General features: G+C 37.0%; 1 protein-coding gene and 1 long non-coding RNA gene across 3 annotated transcripts; one reads left to right on the top strand and one right to left on the bottom strand.

The window, feature by feature from the left end:
- The first annotated feature begins 1,971 nt into the window (after nucleotides 1-1,971).
- Nucleotides 1,972-15,082, top strand: acp1 (acid phosphatase 1). Of its 2 annotated transcripts, none has more exons than XM_043225284.1 (6): nucleotides 1,972-2,080; nucleotides 2,852-2,925; nucleotides 3,762-3,875; nucleotides 6,625-6,686; nucleotides 9,181-9,286; nucleotides 14,697-15,082. In XM_043225284.1, exons 1-6 carry the CDS (start codon nucleotides 2,038-2,040, stop codon nucleotides 14,772-14,774), a joined length of 477 nt encoding a protein of 158 aa, XP_043081219.1. In that variant the 5' UTR covers nucleotides 1,972-2,037; the 3' UTR covers nucleotides 14,775-15,082. The 2 variants fall into 2 exon arrangements, with proteins under 2 accessions (XP_043081219.1, XP_043081220.1); XM_043225285.1 differs by lacking the exon at nucleotides 3,762-3,875 and adding an exon at nucleotides 3,586-3,699.
- Nucleotides 15,083-15,490: 408 nt separating this feature from the next.
- On the bottom strand, nucleotides 15,491-17,644 carry LOC122329080. Its single transcript, XR_006247880.1, has 4 exons — nucleotides 17,595-17,644; nucleotides 17,432-17,512; nucleotides 17,124-17,311; nucleotides 15,491-16,293 (listed from the first exon to the last, which is right to left on the bottom strand). It is a non-coding gene; the product is annotated as an uncharacterized LOC122329080 (long non-coding RNA).
- Nucleotides 17,645-24,324: the final 6,680 nt, after the last annotated feature.

Below are 24,324 nucleotides of genomic sequence, written 5' to 3'. Positions count from 1 at the left end.
TCCGTATGCAAGGCGGAGGATGTTAATGCGAAGACATACTTAATGAAAGCTCCAAGATGTGCTCATTACTGAGAAGTAAACCAAGAAGATCTGTGTACGGAGCAGCTGCAAACCAGCTGAATTTCAATTTGTGAATACAGCGTGTAAGAGCTGCGCAGTTCAAGCAGGATAGGTCTCTGGCTCAAGCGCTGATACTAAAGGTCAAAGAAAAAAAAGTGCTGCGCAATCCAGTCAGTCAAAACCAATAGAATGACTATGTCAATAGATATCAGTTTTGTTGTCGTACGGAGAAGATGTGCTGGATCTCTGAGTAAGTTGGACGCATACATCGCCTCCCTTAAAGTTTGGCGCAGCTTGAGCCACTGACCCTGGAATATGGTTTTCATTATATCTCTTACTGGTCATACTATTTGACAGTGTTATGCATCAAAGCCAAAAGTGGATGATGATGCTCATAAACCTATTAGTATCTGATAGGTAGGGTAAAATGATTTTCTTTGGAAATCATCAGATAACATGCATAGGAATCTGTGCACATACGCTGCCGTTCATTGGGGTTGCATTTTTTACACTGCATTTATCTAATCAAAATACAGTAAAATAAACAAAATTGTGAAATATTATATTACATTTCAAGATAACTGTTTTCCATATTTTACAATGTAATTTATTTCCATTACAAAGCTGAATTATCAAGCCATTACTCCAGTCTTCAATGTCCTATGATCCTTCAGAATCCCTCAAAGAAAACTTGTTTGTAAAATAAATACAATACAATAATACATTTTTGACAATATAACGCACAACAAACATAATGCATGTTGATATATGAGAGTATTAAGCTCATTCTGGGAAAAACATTGAACAGGAGTTCATAAAAAGACCAAAAAAGCTATTGTGTATAAATATTTTATGTTCTTACACGAGTTGATTTATCTCTATTTTAACTTTTTTCTTTGCACAAAGAATATTATTTACGTTAATGACAGCAGATGATGGAGCATAAACTTACATAACATTACAAAATAAAAAAACAATGCTAAGGTCAAGTATTTCATTCCCAATAAACTAATAAATGTGTATCTTGAATGCTGTGGATTACAACAGCACCATAGATTTATGATGCATTTAACTTTGTTATTTTCATTGGCCTAACCCCATTTCAGATCTTCCTTTGTTGACTTTGTCAGCACACACATATTTATTGTGCAATAAATTTACTAATCTGGTGCAAATTGTTATTATATTAAATAGTGGTATGCACAGGAGGTGGAGATAGTGGGGGTTATGAGCCACTGCCCTCTTAATCGACAACACTAAAGTGTCCTTTCGGCCAGGTCGAGGTGACCCTAAAATGCGATTTCTAAAGAGAGTTATCCCACCTGCTCTGGAAGCGTGATTTCTCCCCTGCCCTTGCAGAAGTCTGTGCACACCTCTGACACTGAAGTGTAATCTGGTTTCAGCTAAGCAGGCCGGGCAGCAGACCGAAAAAATACTGCAATCTAAACTTGTTCTAAATATGGTCTGGAAAACAGGAATTTCCCACAACCTGACCACCTAGATCAGTTTATTTCACTCTTTAAGGGAACAGTGATGCCATTAATAGAGTCAGGACTGATTAGACTTATAAATGCAAGCCTGGAAAGACATCTGCTAAAGTTCCATATACTGTGTAGGAAAAACAAAATATATAACTAAATAAAACTCTATTCTATTATTACTATTGTTTCTTTTGTCACAGGGGCAGTATTGCCATCTATGTATGGAATTTATAGCCTAAATATATGTCTAAAAAAAAAAAAGTGAAAGTATGTCTTTCAGGTTTTTTTGCTCTGTTTATGTAATAAAATATTTTCTACTAATTTATTTAGCATGATTTTAAAAGCAACAATTTATTTTTATCCGCTGAGTAAAATCATGCACAGCCTTTAAACTTTGGATGAATCTTGTTTAAATCTGATATCTTGTTGAATTTGGAGCAGGCGGTAACTTGGGCAACCTTCAGCGGTGGCGCGGGGACCTATATTAGTGACCAATATGGCGACTCCCGGTGGAAGGTCGGTGTTATTCGTGTGCTTGGGTAAGAAAGTTTATGAACTATCACAAGACCTTCTTTGATTCGATTGTGATGTTTAAGCGGGCTGTCAATGTTTGCAGTTTCACCGGCCTCATTCAGCGAGTGAAAGCTCTCACCGTGGGCTCACTTACCGGCGTAATTCAATCACAATATTTCATCCGTTCAGACATTAATGAACACATCGCGTTAATATTTGCGTTAGTAATAAACTGTAAAGTTTTCATCAGTGATCACCCATATGTTTATTCTCTAAGCACAAGTTTGGTTTGGCCTCAGTTGAGTCATATTGCTAAACAGATAATCTATCACCGTTTAGAGAGCTTTCTTTTTTTTTGGCATTGGGATATGTTCTTATATCATTTTACATGAGATCCTATATTTTCTTGTCTGCGAATTAGTTTTCATTTTGTTGTGTTGTTTTACAGCTTATTATAAAACAACAAATATTTACTATTGTTAAAATGGTTGGGGTCAGTAATTTTTTTTTTTTTTTTTTTTTACTTTTATTCAGTAAGTACATACTTTAACAAAATGTATAAAGCAAACACAAAAAATAAGAGTATAATAAGATCAGTCCTAAAATATACAGAGTAATTGTGCTTTGCTGTGCTGTTTGTCAAGTTAAAATGTAACGTAATGTAATGCTTGAATTTCTACATGTCAGCAAAATTAGATACTGCGTAGGCTCTATGTCTATGTATTTTGCTCATGACAGAATAATTAGGTTTCATATACGCCTTGTCTTCTAAAATAATACATTTCGTCAATACCTAGGGAATATCTGCAGATCCCCAATCGCTGAGGCTGTTTTCCAGAAAATGGCCAAAGACACTGGGGTGGTGGACAAGGTAAGTCTCTTCTTTTACAGAGTGATGTATACAGCAGTACGTGCTCCCAGCTTACTAAGACTCACAACTAATTGCAAGTGCTTCAGCGAATTGTGAAGTTTACTGTGTATCATCTTCTGGACGCGAGTAATTGAAGTATCGAAGTTTGTTCATACTAAATGCTATAAAAGGTATGTAACAAAGCGACATCTGCCCTCCGGTGCAAAAACACTTCATAAATATTTAGAAAAAAACGTTTAGCCTCGCACCTCATCTACCCTTTGGTAGAATATCGGTATCACGATTGTGTTACGCTTGCTATTGTGGAGGTTTGATATTTCTAACGTTGCACAAGAGACAAACATGGAAAAAAAAATTTGCTGTTCAAAAAGTTTGACAAGAACAATAAAACTCAAAACCTTATTCTCATGAGCCAAAATACAAAGAAAGTGTCAGATTCATTCCAGCCTTAAAGTTTAAGGCCAGAAGTATTCAAATATGAATGCTTGGCCAACTCGGTCTCATCGTATATGCTTAACTTGCATTTTTGCGGCAGTAGCGACCGCTGTACCGTAACGTATAGTTCCAAGTTGCTCACAAAAAAATCTGTTGGTGCGTGTTGATAAATATTTATGTGCATCGCTGTTATCGTACTAATGCTTTATGTGTGTGTGTCTTCAGTGGAGAATAGACAGTGCCGCCACATCCACCTATGAGATCGGAAACCCCCCGGATCACCGCGGCCAGGCCTGCATGAAGCGACACGGCGTGTCTATGAGGCACGTGGCGCGGCAGGTACGGCGGGGTCCTGATTAGCGCTCAAAGCTAGAACCGTTTTCTCTGTGTGTGTGTTACAGTGGGTTATAGACTCTGGTGCCACCTCAGATTGGAATACTGGCAGCTCTCCTGACGCCCGTGGTCTGGCCTGCCTCAGGAAACATGGCATAGAGACAGATCACAGGGCACGACAGGTACTGCAGAATGTGTGCAAGAAGCTTTCCGCACAGTGTTGTTGTACAGTACGATGCAGACGACACATTTATCATCATTTCACGAACTTCAGTGAATGTCACTCATATGGAAACCTCAAACATAGGCAAATGAAGGCAGTTTTGGCAGGAAAGCTTGTGTTATCTAATCACAACTTACAGCCAAAGGCACTTCATCTTTGTCACACACCGTAGACATTTTATCTTTTTGTGTATTGCTAACTTCTTGCCTTTAAATTGATTTTGACAGGCATCCACTGTCTATCTGCTGCTGACCCCTGTTCTCCATCTCCCTCTGTGTTTTCTGCTATTTTTCATCTTTCTTGTACATTTCCTGAGGACGGTTCTCCACAGAGTTTGTTGTTTTCAGTTGGCTTCCAAATAGTGTATGGTCTTTATTTTGATAAAAAACAGTTGCTTCACAATGCATCATCAGCGTATTCCTGATAGCACATACATAAATCACAAAGAAATCATTTTAAGGGAGCAAACTTTCTTTCCAGGGAAGCTGGAAAAGACTGGTGCAGGACAGGAAATGTAACTGCAAACACACAAGCAAACATAGGCGCTTTTTCTTTGTTTGTTTGTTGAACTATAATAATAACTATAACTTACCATAAGCGCCCACTGCTGTTATGTAGTCTTAACTGCTCAAGCACTTTAAAGTTGGTGGATTTTGATTGGCTGTAAATGTTTTTGTTTTTTTTTTTATAATTTTTTTTTAATCATTCATCAGCTGGAAAATCATTCCTCTTATAGCTGTGGGTTACACGACAAATTATTCATTAAATCATTCACTCAAAACACTGATGTAGGCATGTATTTGCCATATACTGTTAGTTTGTGAAGAACAGTGCAACAACAGCAGTAATGAACAGAAAAAGTAACTCAAAATAGTGTTGAACAGGGTGCCTAATTACTGGAGGTTCATTAAATGTATGTGATAACATGCTTGAAAAAAAGGTATTTGCTACTTTGTATCTCACAAAAAAACATTTTTTTCTGAGAAAGCAGTAGAATTTTGAGAAGAAAAGTAAGAAGAGTAAAACAAAATATAAAGAATGCGTAAACCTAGAATTTGCTATAAACACGTTCTGAAGTTGCAATTACCTTATTGTTTTCTATATATTTTTTTTCTCCATTGCATTATTATGACTGCAGGAGGAAGTAAACGTAAAACAACTTTAATGTTAACCAAATGTGTTTCCTAGAAAGTGCTTTCCTGTTGATGTGAACAGCTACATACATGCAGCAGGGTCACTAAATCTGACAATCCATAACCCCCACTCTATTTCATACACAATGGCTTCAGTGTTATCCATATTCGCTCTAATCTTCTCAGAAAAAACCTTTTGGTCTGATGTGAACAGCTGCACACATAGGCAGGGTCACCAAATCTGACAAGGCTGCATTAGAGGTTATTGAAATCATTACAGTTTACTCTGACACATGCAATACTAAAACACTACATGATATAAAATCAATGATGTAAAAGCGTAGGCATTGGCCGACTGATTCACAGGTGACCCTAGAAGTGGGGTTAACAAATTTTGGTGACCTTTTAATGCTGCTTTGTAACATTTGGATGCACTGTTAGTCCATCCAAAAAAAATAACAATATTAAAATGAGCAGTTAAAACTTAATAACATATTTGACTGGATTGTTTAATTATATTAAATCAAGAATCAAGAATCTGCCATTTGATAATTCTCTGTAACCTTTACTTGACAAAAGTACAAAGAAAAGCAAATTTTGATTTGAATGACTGTAAGACACTCCAGAAAGGTTAGGCAAAATTATTTTATATTAATAATAATTTATATAACATTAATAATATTTGTACAGCTTGTCTAAAAAGATTTCATGAAGTAAATGAACCTGTTTTACCACACCACTTATTTGACCAATTTCAACGCTTTTTTTTTTTTTTTTTTTTGTTCCTAGTTGTTTTTTTTTAAGTGAATCCCAACCTGTGTGGCTCATGCAATAGCTTTGTTGAAACCTGTCAGATGTTAAGTGGGCTGCCTCATCACCTTGCCTGAAATATACATTGTTTCGCCTGTAACCGAAAGACTAAGCCAAACTCCTAACTCGCATGCTTTCCACCCACATTTTCCAGCCGTCAGTCAGATATTCCAGTCATGTGGGCAGACTTTAGTTCGGCCTTCAGAGGTCAGGTTCATACGAGGCTGAACAGAGCTGAGCTCACACTAAAGACATCTCTGTCCCTTTGACCTCACACAAATCACAGCCACCAATTATACAAGAAAACGCGTGTAGCCAAGGCAGGCTCACCTATGCGTTGCTCATGATGTTCAGTTTTTGCGCTTTGTTGTTTTTGTAAATTGAAAACACATATTCCTATTACGACTGTCTCTGTGCAGTAACTTCCCAAATGAATCATGTGCTCTTGCTCAATATATGCACACACTTACATGCGGCCACAGATGTGCTTTGATCCGTTTCTTAACTCCGCGTCTTGAGTAAGGGGAGCGAATGTTCGAACAGACAAAGACGGCACGTCTACTCACTCTCTGGCCCTTTGCTCATGTTCCCTGGAGCCTGTCCAAGCAAGCACCGTGCTCTTTTGGCAGCAGATTTGACTCTTTTTGGTTAAGGACAGGAAGAATTAGAGAGGAAAGTGGGGTGTATTAGGGCCAAACGGGTCACTGAAGGACAATGTGAATGAAGTGTTACATGCGTTACTCATACGGTCTTTCTGTTTGTTAGGTCACCAAAGACGACTTCATGACTTTCGATCACATCCTCTGCATGGACGAAAGCAATTTGAGGTACGTGCAGAGGTTCAGTTGGGCTTTTAGAGGTGCGAAAACCCTACATTTGGTAATTCTAGTGCCTTTTTGAAGCTGTATATTCAAAATAGAAGCAATTTTTAAGCAATTCAAGTCTATGCTATCACTTTTCTTTCTGAATAGAAGTATTAATTTCTTTAACAAAAAAAAATGTACACCACAATTTTAACAGTATAGTATAGTTACAAAATATTGTTTTAATAAATAATGTTCTTGTGAGCTTTTTATTTATTATAAAGAATCCTAACAAAAGCATCACAGGTTCAAAATAATAATAATAATCAGAACAACTGTTTTCATTGTTGATTATAAATGATCTCTGAAGGATCGTACATCACTGAAGACTGGAGTAATGGCTGATGCTTTCAGCTTTGCATCACAGAAATGAATTAGATTTGAAAGCTGTTTTTAAATTGTGATATTTTACGGTGTTATTGTTTTCTGTATTTCGGTCAAATAAATGCTGCCTTTAATGAGCAAAAAAAAACTTCTTTCAAACATCAAAAATCTTACTAATCTTATACTTTTGATTGGCAGATAGATAAAAAAAAGTATATATATTTTTATCAAAAATTACTAATCCAATGTTTATTTAATTGTATAATTTTTTAATGATACTGTTTGACAGTGGGTATGAATTTTAAAGTTATAAAAAGTATGTATGTGTGTGTATGTATATCTATCTATCTATCTATCTATCTATCTATCTATCTATCTATCTATCTATCTATCTATCACTCTATATTACTTGCTGCCTACAGCCATGATGTCTTTTTGTTTCATCCTCAAAGATATTTTGAGGGATGTTTGCTGAGAGTTTTGCTTCTCATTGTGGTTACTAGTACAAAAGCGATGATGAGCAGCAATGAGGCCCTTGATATTTGCTGAGTGTAGGAATTGACTCCCATCTTACTCCTTAGCCTTACTCTCTGACATGAGAATGATGATTGATGTTGAGCGAAACTCATTGAATGAATTATACATTACTCGGATCTGTCAACACTGCACAATGCAGTCTGATATGGGTTAAGAAACTGAAATAAATGGGGCAGGAGGGTCTTTTTTCTGCCCAGATTGGTTGTGTGTGTGTGGGGGGGTGTTTTTAGGATCACATGTTCCTGTTAGATCCGGTGCTTAAGAAGATTACTGGGTTCTTTAGATTCCTTGTCTTTTCTCTGTGATTCTAGGTCTCTGCTTTTGTTTCTTCGATACTCAGCATGACACACTGACATCTTATCACCTCAGTCATGTTTAGTGATTGTTGCCTGCCGTAGGTTAATCAGGGTTGAATATATATACATGTGAGGTCATAAACTGTTGTGTATTTGCATCTGTATTTTGACATTATGTATGCATGGGTGTTAATGGATAAACGTCTGGTAATCCTGAAGGTCATAGGTTTAAACCTGGAGCAGATGACCCCTGACCTGGAGGGATAATGAGACCCCCTCTTGGTTAAGGTGCCAAACCTCCCCGTCAAACGTTCTTTGAAATTCCTGCATTCTGTGATGGCAAAACTTTTCATGATCCTTTACTCCAGTGTCACGTAAATTGTCAGTATGCTAATTACGTGCTCAATAAATATTTTTTATTATGAGCAATGTTGAAAACAATTGTGCAGCTTTTTTTTCAATTTATTGCACCTTTTGAAGAATTTTTTAATAATAATAATATTATTATAATAATAAAACATTCTTACTCAAGACTTTTATATTGTGGTTTATAAATCCCATTTATATTATAAAGTTAAAAATGTGGAAATTTTTACTATTAGGTTGAGACTGTATTTTTCTGTCATTTATTAGAGCACTTTTTAGATGCATAAACCCAAAGACAACTATAAAACAATGGTTGGCAATAGAATGAAATATCTGTAATGAATTAAACTATATTCTATATATGTAAAATGTGACTTTTGCATTAATAAGCTATAAGCTATTACTTTGCCATTTATTAATAGTAAGGTGTAAAGTAGAATTAAGGGTCTAATGTATGGTACTTCAGAATATGTATTTAATATTTGCCTTATAAGTACTAATTTATAAACGGTAATATTCTTGCAAGTTAATAGTTAGAATTATTATATTATTTTTCACACTATTTTTCTCTCTAGTTTGATAACCCCCTGGTTCAGACAAACTACAAATCTGTTTGAACATATATAATTTTGCACATCTTTGGTAGATATTGTTTGTTTTGTTGTTCATGATCAGCCACACCAGCTGCCGTTACCTAGCCTGTTGTTATAAATAATTTATTTTTTTCAGCTGTTTGGTGTGTGTTGCAACGTCTCCCTCCTGGGGGACTGTTGCAGAAAGAACAGATCCCGTCAAGATTCATCGATGCTTAAAACATATTCCTGAATTAGTCTTAAAAAGCATCGCGCTGTTGATATGAATCAGATTATGAATCCGTCCATTGGCTGCACACGTTCTAAAGTGAGTGTGTGTGTGTATGTCTGATTTTCCTACAGAGATCTGAACAAGAAGGCAAGCACCGTGAAAAACAGCAAAGCCAAGATCGAGCTGCTCGGCTCCTACGATCCTGAAAAACAGCTTATTATCCAAGACCCATACTATGTAAGTGTACACACATGCACGCAGCAGGATCAGACCCAATTCCTGGTCGTTTATTGCCAAATACTCAATCAAAGTGGCAAAGGCCCAAAATAAAATTTATATGATGTCTTAGGGCTCATGTCACACTCACTATTTCAGTTCAGTACGACTCCAGCTGTTAACTAGAGTGGGAACTTCTTCAGATGAATCTTGATTTAGATTTAGATTATTTAGACGTTTCCAACAACACTCACTCACTTTTAACATTTATGCTTGTATAACTGATTTTAGAAATTACTTATTTGGATTTTGAATGCGTCTATCCATGCTTACGAGATAGCTGGTAAGGTTGTTGCTTTTTTTAAGCATCCCTAGTACTCATTTACAGTCGGCATTGACCAATGGTGTGTGTTTGTGGGCGGGGTTATTTTTGCATTTTAATGCTAGTAGTGCAGAAATAATACACTTTTCACCTTCAGGATTACAGTTTTGCGGTCGGTTAAGGGTTGTAATTGTGTATAGAAAACTTTTTGGGAATGCTGCAAGCTGCTTAATTGGTTGTGGCGTGCTTGGATAAAGACTTATTCATATACTTAGCCAATAAATCATGTCTTCGGCCGGGATCTCTGTAGAAGAACTTAGAATCTGATGCATTGTGTGGTCGTGGCCCCTGATGTTTGAGAATGGGAATTCCTCAGTAGATATCTGTGTGTGTTTAAGGCATACTCCACTTGCAGAGTTTCTTCAGCTGTCAACACGCACGGATATGAATGTCTTGCGGGTGAGGACAGCTTTTAATGGAAAAAAAAGGAAAATTCTGTCCTCGTGTCATTCAAAGCCTGTATGACTTTATTTCTTGGAGCACAAAAAGAGGATTTGTTTTGAGAACCGTTTGGTCTTGTAAATGCAGTTCCAGTAAATCACGCTTTCAAACTTTACGGGGGACCCAGAAATCATGAAAATTGTCAATGCGACCCTTTGAGTGTCGTGAAGTTGTTAAAAATAAACTAATTAATTAATGCTGTGCGCTTCGGGAAAAGATGGAAATTTAATTTGAAATTTCATTGATAATCTAGTTCTTCAGCACAAGCAATCAAGTCATTTCGGAAAGGTCATATTTGACCCAGGACCACAAAAACAATCATAAGGGTTCATTTTTTGAATTTGAGATTTACAAATTTACTGAAACGGAATAAATTCTGTTTTGTTTGTTTATCTCAAGACGGTATCTGTCCGTGATACAGCTGTTTCAAAATCTGGGATGCGATGGCGCAAAACAATTACAATTTTGAGAATGTTTAAATGTAAGTTAAAATGTAGTCCTTTAGTAATGCATAGTAATTTTCATATATATTTACGATAGGAAAATTGCTAAATATCTTCATGGAACTTGATCTTTGTTTAAAGGAACATGTTAATTTTCCAACTCTGTTCAGCAGATCGCCTTGTCTTTGCTGACGTGCAATGGCTGCAGCAGACACAATGATATTAGGGAATTGGAAAATGGGACTATTTTCAAAAAAAACTTTTGGTGTAAAATAAACAGTTTTGACCCATACATTGTATTTTTCTCTATTTCAACAAATATAGCCATGCTACTACTGGTGTTGTGGTCCAGGGTCACATATTTACAAGTCGAATGCATGTGAATGACACTACAAAGATGTAATAGCAAGCCCAGTGTTTCAGAGTTAGGGGTGAGAAACCAGTGATCAGTGAGAAATTAGTGCAAATGCAGCATCTGTATTTATGTTAATTATTTTTTTCATTTGCAATAAAACTAGCCATGTACAAAATATGATAGTATTTTAGAAATTTAATGGAATATAATATATGATCTATAATAATGATTCAGTTTAAGTGAGATACAGTGAATTAACTGGTTCGTTAAGATCTGACTCAAAAGTATCACTTTTTCATAAATCGGACATTGCTACTTCTATAATAAAGTCTCTTGAAAGAAACTACTCTTATTCATTCTTAAATCCCAAGAATCCATTAGTCTACACTGCTTTCAGTCAATGAACAGAACATTGTAGGGCACCTCAGTGCAGGGTTTTGCTTTGTTACTCTGCTTTGCCTCAGTTCACAATATCACTTACGTTTTTGCATTAAAAACATGCAGGCATTGGAACAGGGACTCAAGCTCATTAGATACTAACAGATTTTTTTAACTTGAGCGCCACGTTTTTAGATTGCCAGGTCACATCAAGTGCATATTTACATAAAATAAACAATGAAGAAGCAGTGCAGTGGAATGCAAAAACCTGTAAAGAACTACTACCGTATATTTAAGATTTGCATGATGGTGACCGGGTTGTAAAGTGCTTTTATCTTCATTTTATATTTATAATTAATAAGCATCGACCAGTTTTAAACTTCTTGACTTTTTGAGTTGACCTCAAAAACATAATTTCTTTCTTTTGGCTAAGAAATATTTGTAAAGATATTTGTTTTTACATTTACACCATGTTGTCTATTTCACGTGTGCAGCACTTGGAAATAAACCTTCTTTAACCACATGGTTAATAATAAAATTATGCAGTTACAATTTTAAGTTGACAAGTTTAATGCAAAAAAATTCAAAATCCTCCTGTTGTTATTGTGTGAGAAATAGCGTCTGCTCTATTCAGAAGATTTCTTTTTGTGTCATGGAGAACAGTCATGTGGCTTTGGGACATGAAGGGCGGTAAATGAAGGCAAAATTGCACCCTATAACAATTAGGTCAAAAGCTCTGTGCGCGCGCTATGGTTTTTCGACGTCTGTTATTGCGAAGCCAAAGTAAGAGTATTTTTTAGAATTTTAAACAGAGGTGCTTAGTGTCACAAAGTGTCACAAACACCTAACTATGACAGAACGGTTGATTTAGCCAACTTGTAAAACCACAAAACTGATTTCTGGAAGGGAGCTGTGTCGATTATGAGAGGGAGGGACGGGGTGAGTGTTTTGAGAAATAAAAACTGGAAAGAACCTGACGGGCCACCCCAACTGAGATCATTAACATTCCTCGTCCAGACAGTGTCAGGTCATCCTGCTCACGCCACCACCTCTTCAAGACGCATCTGCGAAGATCAGAAAACTCTCTTTTATCTGAGAGGATGCCTAAAGGACTGATTAAAGACACATTTTGAAGATTTTGAAGTTTCCAGCACATGTGGGTCACAGCCACAAGATAATCGTGGAAGGTGTAAAGTTGGATGTTTCCTCTGTAGCGTTTTTATTCATGGCAGAAAACCAGCTGGCTGAAGATGGTAGGCCTTTCTGCTTTCACAGAATAGGAAACCGGACAGTTCGTCAGCCAAATGCTCTTGTGGCGATGATCACTCTTCAGATAGCTGAGATTTCCTGTTTAGTCCCTCAAGATTTAAGTGTGGGAGGAAGTGTGGTCCTTTGAGTGCAGTTTCTTTTGATGGAGGTGGTACGTTGTGTATCCAAAGATGAGCTCTATGGCAATTTAGCACAGCGACATCTCAAACTGAGCTTATAGAAGACCCTGATGGATTAATCAAACAAAAATGACACTATTGAACATCACTTCTGGTGACTGGAATAAAGCTCAAATATAATAAAAATATAAATATTAGATAAAAAACACAAAAAAGAGGGATGTTATCTCGACAAATAACTGAAATAAGTTTGTCGACGAGCAATGATTTCTGTAACTTAAACTAAAAATGACAAAGCATAAAAATGTAACTAAAATTAAAATGATAGTAAAAATTTAAATAAAAGCCATTTCGAAATAGGAATAAATACTATTATAGTATAGAAAAAAATGAAAATAACGCTGGTATGAGACCTTTATTTTTAGTGTGATCTGTATTAATGTTATTATTCTATATTGCAGTCTATAGAAATATTGGTAACACTTTAAAACTAGTAGCACTTAGGTATTAACTAAGATTTTCCCTCAAAATTGTTTTAATTTAATAGTATGGTAGTTAAGTTTAGGTATTGGGTAGGATTATGGATGGAGAATAAGGTCATGTAGAATAAGGCATTAATATGTGCTTAATTAGCACTAATATATTGTTAATATCTCTACTAATATGCATGATTAGCAACTAATAGGTGTAACCATAAAATGAAGTGTTACTGAAATGGTAATGTTAATTTCCTCTATTTACATTTTTTTTATTTAGATTTACCTATTATGTCATCTAACACTCACTTAAAGTTAATTTTAAAAAGACCAATAATATAATAGATCGCATAAGTGTTTTAGCAAATTTCAAAATAATGGCCAATTTTTAGACGCTACTCTAAAATATTTTTTAAAGTGTAAATATAACAAAGATAATTCTTTCAAGAAAAACTCTTTCAAAATGTTATGCTTGAAGGGCACATACAATGACATAATAACATTATGTTGTGTATTTGGTATAATGCGATGTGTTTGCGTGGTTCAAGGTTCAAAAGACATTATTTTCAGCAAACCGTACATTATTGTTGCTCTCCTCTGCCCTGCCTTTTGGAAACGCATCGATTCATTGTCCTAAGAAGCGCATCGTGTTCTGATTGGCCACCTATCCATTACATTGTGATTGGCAGAATACCTCAAGTGTGTGACGAAAACCTTACCATATATGGAAACACACAGCGTCTCCATAGCGGCAGCAATAATACAGTGAGAGTAAAAGTCAGGCCTTCTTTGCGTATACATCTGGGCAGCGTTATGCAAATCTTCCAACACAGTAAGATTTGTGGGAGTGTTTAAATGAGGCATTTTAGAAAGGCTCGGATGAGTCTTAACTTCTATAAAGAATATCTCTTTGGGTTTGAGACTTTAGTCTTTGCAACTTTATGGATCTTATCTGTTCGCAAGCAGCTTGTATAACACTTCAAAGACAACGGAAAGATTGAAATCGGATCATATGACACCTTTAATTCAGTGCGTTTCATGCAGTTTCCTTTTAATCACATGTGCAATTTACTTGCAGTTTCTGGGTGTAAACCGTTTAAAAATAAATGCTTGGCTGGATATGTTCTGCTGTTCGTTATTCATGATCATAATTTCTATTTAAAGCAGATAGTTCAGATCCTTGATTCTGATTTTGCAAGGCGTTTAGAGCAGTTGTAAAATACTCTACAAATATACACCTTTGTTTGCGTCTTCGTGTTGCTTGACAACCACAACCTTTTCTGAGGAACTACATTGTTTGGCGGAAGAATAATGTTTTATTGATATCATTACATTTTATTTGAAACCTTGCTACATATATATGTAGTTTGTTGGTATCGCAAATGTATTGTTTTGTTTCAGTTATCCTATTGTGCATTAGCATTTTAAAGAAAAGTTAATTAGTTGATTGGCTGCTTAATCTTTTGGTCACTTAAATTCACTCTTAAATGTGTCTCTTGCTGCTATGCTTGGCCACCTAATTTCTGTTTAGTTACATTTTAATGGCTCTTGTTTGTTTTCATTTGCAGGGGAGTGATAAAGACTTTGAGACGGTGTATGAACAGTGTGTGAGATGTTGCAAAGCCTTCCTGGAGCAGCACTCATAACAGACACACACACACACACACACACAAGCACACACACACACACTGCGACCATCTCCTGAAACCTGCTACGCCTCATCATAAGATGCTCGAACGTAAATATCCATTTGAAATAAGTGTCTTCATAAGCAAAGCACTCAAACCAAACAATAACAGCGTAGAGAGAAGCACTTTTTGTCTTTAATTGTAAAATACGTCGTGATGAAATGTCATATGATGCTTGTTTGAGCAACTGTAAACTGCTTTTGTTGACCATGCTCTCTGAAGAGAGTAAATTCACCAAAATAAACCAGCTGAAAATGCTAAAATCACTTTCGCTTTTCCTCCTCTGATTATTAGCAAAATTTAAGAGTGCGTATTTATGGATTTGCCCCTTTATTTCTTTGAATGTGACTGTAGTTGTGCCAGTTGTTTCGATTGCTTTTCCCTTCTCCTCCAGTTCTCTCCCGTTCATCTGTTAGGGAACCCTCTGGAGAATTTTTTTCCCATCGCTAAGATATTAATCAACAGAAGTTGACCGTTATCTTTGGTGTGGTTACAGACAAAAAAATTCAGTATCTCTTAAGCATCCAAAGCATCCACCATGAGCGATAAGAGATCTGGAACTCCCTTAAAAATGTATTTTCTGATGCCAAGATAAGCTGTTAAACTAGATGGAGACTACAGAAGATTAACCCTTAATTTTTTGGTCTATTTTTATATCATTAAAGACCACAGTGTTTAAACAATCATAATTTATTTAAATATATTTTCTTTTAAATATACACATCCCATCGTACGTCAGACGCCTATATGTTTGTTATACAGATTTTTTTTTTTTTTAAAGTCTCATTTGTGCAACATTTACATATCAAAATATACTGAATATGTTCCACATTCATACGCTCACAGTCTCGCACAAAAACGAAAAGCTTTTCACGGATTCGCTGCAAAAATCGACCCGTTTGCTGGCAAACGGAAGCGAAAGGAAACGTTCATGCAGTTAACTGGTTTTCAGTTCTAGCACAGAGAAAAGCGAATCTCTCTCTGGAACGTACCGAACTAACACAACTTGTAATCACGGCTCTGAGTTGTAACCCCATCGAGGCATGTCGCACGAAATATCAGCACTGACTGTGACGAGTCTCGATATCTGATGAGAAGAAAACACGAAACCATGGCAATCCCTTTTTCGTGATGAAACGATGGAAAATGGTTTTATTTTTTGGCAGACAGGTTCAGAACCCGATGCGCCAGATGTGTTTTCTGTCTTCTTTCTCTGTCATCCTGTGTTTTAACGTTGGCTCCATGCTGAGTCCAGCAGACCGTCCTTGGGCAAGTGCATCCCATTATACTGTGTCCGTTTACTGCTCTATCAATTCTTTCCCACATCTATTCTCCGGAGAGGCAGAGCAGTGTTCTGGACGTGATGTGCTGATTATGTGGAATGTTGCGTGTTGGTTTAAATTCTCTTCTCATGTCCAAAGGCACTTTGACTGCTGTTTTTTTTTTTTCTGGGTCACTCTGGTTTGGCATCGACCTGCTTGATAAAGGAAGTGAAGTTTAGTGCTGTTGCAGATTTGGCTGTGTTTGTATACATGTGTGCACTTGGATGCATCTGAAATGTTTCCTTCTGTGAAAAATTGGGAAACGGGGATTGTTACATGTACTCTCTCCGAAGTGGTCGTAGAAAAAAAAAAAAAGTACTGAAGTGTAAAGGATAGCCTTAAGGTTTGCTTAAATCTGTATTAGCTTGGATAAGTTATCTAATCCAGGAATGTGTTCATAGTCATAAAACGTTTTAAGTGTTTTTGCTTTCATAATTTACCTACATATTTAGTATCTGTCATATCCAGGATTCCCACAGTTTCTGTTTTATATATATCTCCAAAATAAAAGTTTTTTGTTTACATAATATATGTATGTGTACTGTAGAGATAGATACACATATATTTATTTACAAGAAAAATTAAAACAATATGAATACAAATAGACAGATAGCCTAAATACATGTATATATTTTTGAATTGTTTTTTTAATGTGATTTTTATCATGACAGCGCTAATATAATTTTTTTAATTTATAGACTGCACTTTTATGACAAATATTACATATACACATATATATGTGTATATATATGTATGTGTGTGTGTGTGTGTATGTAAACTAAAATATACTATTATTTTATGATTTAGAAATGTAAACTTTTCTATGAATTTTTATGATTATGAATTTTTATGATTCTTTTCATTTTAATGAAATGTTTTCCAGTTCCGTAGGAATCCTTCATATCCCATTCTCCCTCTCTTCTCCAGTTTCTTGTAGAATTTCCTTCATTCCAAAAGACAAAAGAAGTATTAAAAAGTGTGTTACCTGGTAAAGTTAACCCTCTTGACATCTCGGACTCCTCGCCAGTCGCGTCAGAAGTCGCGCACATCTTTTGTAGTCTGAGGACAGGAGTAAAGCTGGATGAGTTGGATAATCAGCTGGATGAGTCCTGAATTTGTAGCCTATACTGTTTCTGTGTTAAAACTCCATGTGCAGGGGTAAATCAGGGGCACCTAGCCGACACGAGACTGTCATGAATATAAAGACAGTTTGTAGAGGGTCGTGGCGCATGTGGGCAGAGAAGTGACCTGTTTGTGGGGTCTGAAGAGACGGGAACACTTGACTGTACTCACATGCAGGGATGGTGCAGTCTCTGGTATTATGATAAAGCCTGTAGACGTGCTTCCTGCATTTTGGACTGAAATAAAGAGGACCTGGTAGAAGAAAAACGGACAAGTTCAGTCTCTCAAACTCCATTTGTGTTTCGAGATCCCAGAAAACTCAAAAGTCTCTCACCTGTTAAGATTCTGATAACCTTCTCTTTCCTTCTGACGTCTCTGGGAAAGATTTCTGCGTAAAGAAACGTTCAAAAGTCAAATCCTGACTCTCCGCTTGCTCCATCAATGGAGGGATGATTCAGCTCGGTACAGCAACGAACGTGCTTTGACTAAGCCGTTTAGACCACGAAACAAACTTTCTGTAAACATTAAGATAACTCATTCTAATTATTAAATGTTATTACTGTTCACTGAACACACAGCACTTTTTGGAGTGCTTCTGTTTACTGCTTCCCTCTTGAATCGCTGTGCACCGATACCGCATGTCTGGCTCGGCACACAACAGGTGCAATGTAAAACTATTTCACCTAATGCTTGGAGAGCTAAGACTTTGGCTGGTGCCCTAGTGGGTAAGTCACATCCCTCTTAAATATAGGCACACTCTCATCGCTTCACCTTTTATAAGTAATCATAACCACAACCAGAAAGTGGCATGTTGACATTTTTCAACCCATTTCATTAGCATTGGTGCGTTTACACCTGTATATAACGCTTACTTAAAATAGTTTCTCCGGTTTCCGTTTTGAGATGACGGGTGTCCTTAAGCGCGCTCTCTTTCTTTTGCGCGCCCGCGTCGTCGGCGCTGTTTTCCACCAGTCTCATGATGTCTGTTATCCGTCTGAACGTTTTCTCGACCTTGTTCACGCTGGCGTCGCTTTGTGCGGTAGTGCAGATTAACATGACGAGCCCCATTGCTAGAACCGGAGCCCGCGACGCGCGCATCGCTCCCGCAACCGCAGTGCGCGCGAGTCCCGCGCTGCCCAAGTCCCGGATCGCGCAGTCTGCGGAGAGAAGCGACAGGGTTTACGAGAAGCAAAAGTCCACTTTATGTTAAAAATAAACTTTGGAGGCTTTTACGATTTCTTAAAAAAGAAGGGCAATTAACGCTTTCCCTACCAGTCAGCGTAGACACACCTACTAAGATAAGTCATCAAAACTATTCTATCTCTCCGCACGCTTTCTGCTTTAGGAGACGTGGTGGTGCTTTTAAACGCCGCTGAATGATTTCGCGCGCGTGCACAGCACTTGTTGGCGTATTATCCTTCACTGACTTAATCGTTAAAAAACGAATTTGTCGGAACGTTAGCTTTATTGTTACGTAGGCAATAACACTACATGAAGAGCACGTGAAAAAAAATCAGAAAGAGAAAGAAACCCCAAGCTCACGCGTCTCTCACATATTTCAACAAACTGTGCCCGAAAATTAAAAGTGTAAATAAAACTCTTCCGAGACCAAATAATCTGAGACGCACGTGAATTTTACAGTCCATATTCTATTCGATATAAATGATCGCACCAACACATGTACCTGAAAGAGAAACATAAATTCGGTCGTCCAAACTTTGACTAGTAGTGAGGAACAATTAACTGGTTAAACTACAAAACTAAGCAGCATCCCATAGCCGCGCTTTGATTGTTTGCAATCCGCTTTTAAAATAAAAAAAAAGCTTAGCAGGAGTGATGTGATAAAAATGTTCAAAAATGAATCACCATAAGTCATAAATGCCTCTGGTAAACCTACCTGACGACTCCGGAGTCGCTGCGTTTGTTTCTCTCTCAGCCTGAGGCGGCTAAGCGCGCGGTGTGTTTTATCGAGTCTCGAGCGTCCGGCGTCTATTTAACCCCACGCGAGGCTCGCAAAACGAGAGAGGGAGCGCTATCCTTTAAAGCGAGTCGTCCTTTAATACTCTCGAGCGTGGGAAGTTTGAGTGGTCAGACTCCCTTCTGATGTCTCCGAGACTTGAGAAAACTCCAGTGAAAGCTCCTCGAGGACGCGCGTCGCTCGTCTCCAAACATTCGCCGTCGATTCTCGCCAATTTATTGAGGCTCTCAGACGGAAGGAGTCGTCCCTCGAGGGCTTACATCGCCGTGTCTTTAATTAGAAACTCGTTACACATACGCCGCACATCTTCATATTCCCGTTTCTCACATGCAGCATCCCGTGGACTTTCTTTTTTCTCCCCCCCTTGCCCACTATCTCATTAAAGCCACTTAGAAAGCTGTGCTTGCAGGAAGAGATACAGCTATACCAGGAACTGTCCCACCATTCTACGGACTGGAACTCCTATGGTGCCTGAAAGTCAGGTTTTTTCCCTCACACACCACCATAGATCACCATTTCATGCCCTCGTGTCTCCAGAGGACTGATTCGAGTTACAGATCGATGCCTGGAAGTGGCTGCAGCTGATGTAATTATTCTGCGTAATGGTAGTGATAGCACAAGAGAAGGAGTCAGCACAACAGACGGGAGAAGAGTGAGTTCGGATTAGTTTGTGTTTGCTTTCGTTCATACCACTCCCTCAAAGCAAAAGAGAACATGGAGCAATCTGGCTCCTATCCCGGTCGCGAATGGAGATCTGCATGGGCGGACTCGGCGCTATAAGCAAAGGTAGACAGCAGTCTAGGGCCCCTTGAAGTCAATTAGATCACACGAAAGCGTTCGCGCGAAATAAAACCTCGAGATCGAGGAGAACATGTTTACCACGGCCTCTGAATCCTTGTGCTTTTTACGATGACATAACATTATGCAGTTAAAAACTTTCGTCTTTATACTGTTTGGGAATGTTTACATGGAAACAGCTTAATGTGTGCGGTTATCTTATCAGTGAAGTGAAGGGCTCATAAAGGCAGGTACACCTGATAAAGTGATTACTTTTCTGTGCAGTGAAACCTGAAGAATATCGGTTGCTTAGCGATTAGCGGTTGAGGATCTAGACTGGCATCTTAAAGGTTGTAGGGGTTCATTTCGTTCAAAAAGACATTATAGCTCAGTCGTAAATGAAAGCTGATTTGTCCTCATTTACCCACGGCTCTTCACTTGCTCACCCCCCATGCCCTAAACCTGTGTGACCCTATATATCAGGGGTCACCAGACTTGATCCTGGAGGGCCAGTGTTGCTTTATAGCATGATATATGTAGTAATTAGAGGATGTCAAGCTCTAAAAATCAGCATAAAAGCAGTTCTGGCACCAAAATATAGGCCTATTTTTTTCATTTACAGAGTTAAAATATATGCATTCATAAATTATATTTTTGCATTTATTATTATTATTATTATTATTATTATTATTTTAACAGGAACATTGTACATTAATAAAACATTTTTGTAAATGTAACAGTACATAATTTAAAAAAGATTTCATAAAATGGGATGGGTCATGCAGCAAAATTTATCTGGAAACAGTTTTTGCTCTGTTTATTAAAAATGATGAAAATAAATGAAAAATACCGACCTGAAAAAAAAAAAATCAATATCCTCCCTTTATATGTACTGTATATGCTATAAGTTGAATTAGACTTAAATACTTTATAAATGCAAACATTTTTACACTTATTACTTAATAATAATACTTTTTTTTTTAAAATGTAGCATTCTATTTATATAGAAACTTAATAAATTACAAATGACTAATTTAGGAACAGGCATTGATGGGAATTATGCATTTTTTAGTCTCAACTCTTCTTGACCTGCAAAAAAAAAAAAAAAAAAGAGGAAATAAACCACGAGTCAACTGTAAATATCTGTAAATGTATAATTCAAACGTGCCACTCAAAGGATTCCCCCATAAATCATTGACGTGTTTTGAAGGGCAAGCACCAGGCCTCATTAGAATAGATTTAACTGTAAGCAAACAAAGCATGATATAAAGGAGTTAACTTAGAAGGCAGGTTTTTCAACCAACTTCGTAGTATTACAGTGTTTGTAGTACACAAATAAATAAATAAACGTGTTGTTTTTCAGTGCTACCTGCACCAAAGTCCCATTTATTTTCCAGGAAAATCCTCCCAAATTATATAAAATTTGTAATCCAGTGGATTTTTGACAGCTTTAGGACTTTTGTGAAAATTAGAGATTTTTCTGATATAAGCCCAGTGCATCATGAGCATAGATGTTGACGTTTTCTTACCTTTTCAGCTATTTTCTGTTATTAGTGGTTGTGTAGCACCAGTTTATGTAATAAAATAGTTTCTACTGCTTTTATATAAATTCCATCTCACCAGAGGTGGATTACCCCTTTAATTGAAATGGTGTTCTTACATGACATACTTTGCATGAGTTTGTTTGCAGTGCAGTGCACCAACTTTTTTTTTCATCTGAAATGTCTGAGCTTATAGCAGCTGAAAAGTGGTCCGTGTCATAACCATTGAATTTTCTTTTCACCGCATCCTCATTCAGCTGAGTCTTTCTCAGACTGCCCATCTGGTTTGATTATTCCCGATCCTTTGTCCTTTTCGGAAATAGACAAGAGCTTCTTGTACTTTGGATGCTGAAGTATTTTTTTTTAATATATGACCACTCGGGGATACTTTATGCGCAATAAATTTCTTTTATTGTGCTCTTTTGTTTTTCATGCTGTTTTAGCTTCTTGGTCAAGTCCGTAGAAATGGTCTGTTTTGCGTTGTACATGCTGGTTAAGCCGACATAAATTTTTTTTGGCTGCCATATTAACAGCTGATGTTTTGAAGTAGCAAATAAATGACAAGCTATCCATCCCTTTCTGTATTTGACTTTCCTTTTCTTTAAGGAAGACGACTGCGTGTAGACAGTGACCGAAGTTGGCCCGGCAGACACTCTTGACAATGTGTTTTTTTATTTTTGGCTTCGTTCACTTAGGCCTGCACCTCTTGGAAGCTCTTTGAAAAAGCATTTACAAGACAAATTAGGCTATATTTAGGTTAAATGGGATGTTGGTGAGGATGTGTGGGTTTTTGTTTGCTAATTTGTTTATCTCCTCAATGAGAGCCTTTTTGTAACCAAGGTAAAGTACACTGGCTTCAGTACTTGTCCCTTGAACAAGATGGATTATTCCATTTCATTGAATTTGATTGATTCTATAATTACCTGGAAACTGTCTGAAACAGAATCGTATATGGAAGCACATTTCCGTTATGGAATAAAAATAAATAAAGTAATTGCTTTTTATCCCAAAGTTAGGACTTTTGTTCTTGTTATTCTAAAGTCAGAATTGTGAAATTCTGTCAGAAATGTTTCTTTTTTGGAAAAATTAGATTATTTCATAATTAGACTTTTTGTTCCTCACAATTCTGGTTTTATTTCAAAAGCCAAAATGAATAAATTATATAAAGAATGAGTTCAGGTAACTCCTTTTTTTTACAATTCTCAAAAATCATAACTTTCATTGTGCATTCCAATTAATCTCAATCAACTTCAGTTATTTTGAGTAAAAAAAATAGCATTAAAAACAGCTAACTAGCACAACAAAACAATAAAAACATAATAAAAAGTCAAAAAAAAATTTCATTTTATAAAACCGAGTTATCTATTTTTGCAAACGAACTTTTCGTACGTGGTCAAAATTTCAAGATATAAAGTCAGATATGAACAAAGAATTCTTTTACAAAATCGTAATTGAGAGATATCAAGAATTGTGAGACATGAACACGCATTTGCTAGAAAAAGAATTCATAACTAAGATAAAAATCTGAATGACCTTAATTCAAGGCAGAAATGACCTTTTTTTACGACATGTTTCAAAACACAAGCTTAAATACAACCTGCCTAAATAAACAGCAACATCAATGTCACACGATATTGCACGCATGCACTTTTTTAAAACAGTTGTGCCCTTGTAGACTTATTTACAGATGGATTTAAACTCCGTGCAAAGTGCCTACAGGTGTGGCTCCCGGTAACTCAGGTGCATTAGATACATAGGTGTTTAAAGTATTTGTGAAAGGCATGCGTGATCCTGCTGATAATTTACATGCATTTTGAAATTGTCATATGGCATAGAATCACAGTTATGACTGATTACGTGTCAAAGGAGTCTTTTGTAATACTTTGAGTTATAATCCAGCAGATAGACAGTTTGAAGGATTGTTGAATGATGTCACACTGTCAGTTCGGCCTTTATCTGTGAATTGTTTTCATGCAGATGTGTGGTGCCGAGTGACAAAATGAAAGACGTGCTGTTTGCAGTTGCAACAGGTTTTTTTTTTTTGTAACATAGTTCAAACAACACTGCCAAGTGCTTTGTATAAGAGTCTGCGCGTGCGTGCGTGCGTGCGTGCGTGTGTGTGTGTGTGTGTGTGTGTGTGTGTGTGTGCGTGTGCACGGTTTCCAGTGGGACCGAGCGTCAGGGGAGTACGAAACACATTCCCCATCAAAAAGAAAATAGTTATGATATGAAATGATGGAGCCGGGTGTAGAGGTCTTGTTTGCATGCACTCGCTGAGCTGTTGTTGTAAGGCTGGGAAACAGCAGCCACGCCGTGCATGGGAAGCTTCTGGACGTGTCAGGGATGTTTCTCTCTTTTTCGGGAAAAGTCTGTAAAGGGTAAGTTAGGACAACAGATGCAAGCCAAAATCAGCAAGCAAAAAGACGCGTATCAGATAGCCACCTGTGGAGGAGAGGTGTTGAAGATGAGCAGATCTCAGGCATATCAGTCTCTCTCTCACTGTCTGTCTATCTCTCATGTATACATCAGACGTCAGGAACGGGGCCTGATATTAAAAACATGAATTAATTATTGCTGCTTTTTTGACCTGTATCGCAACCAAAATAAATGTTTTTGGTAACATAATGTATGAGGGTGTACTGGTTTTATTGTACAAACACATGCATGTATATATTTAAGAGAAATGTTATGTTTGTATATTAAATGTATTTATATATAACATAATATAAATGTGTATGCATGTCAATATAAAAAAATATGTCATATGT

This window comes from Puntigrus tetrazona, chromosome 23 (assembly GCF_018831695.1).
Source record: "Puntigrus tetrazona isolate hp1 chromosome 23, ASM1883169v1, whole genome shotgun sequence".
Classification (NCBI taxonomy): Eukaryota; Metazoa; Chordata; class Actinopteri; order Cypriniformes; family Cyprinidae; genus Puntigrus; species Puntigrus tetrazona.
This window is presented reverse-complemented; position numbering and strand designations above follow the sequence as displayed.

What these genes read in the sequence shown, in the direction of transcription:
- acp1 (XM_043225284.1), top strand. Translation starts at nt 2,038, where the DNA reads ATGGCGACTCCCGGTGGAAGGTCGGTGTTATTCGTGTGCTTGG. An exon ending in CAGATCACAGGGCACGACAG is followed by an intron (nt 3,876 to 6,624) that starts GTACTGCAGAAT and finishes TCTGTTTGTTAG; the next exon opens with GTCACCAAAGACGACTTCAT. An exon ending in TTATCCAAGACCCATACTAT is followed by an intron (nt 9,287 to 14,696) that starts GTAAGTGTACAC and finishes TTTCATTTGCAG; the next exon opens with GGGAGTGATAAAGACTTTGA.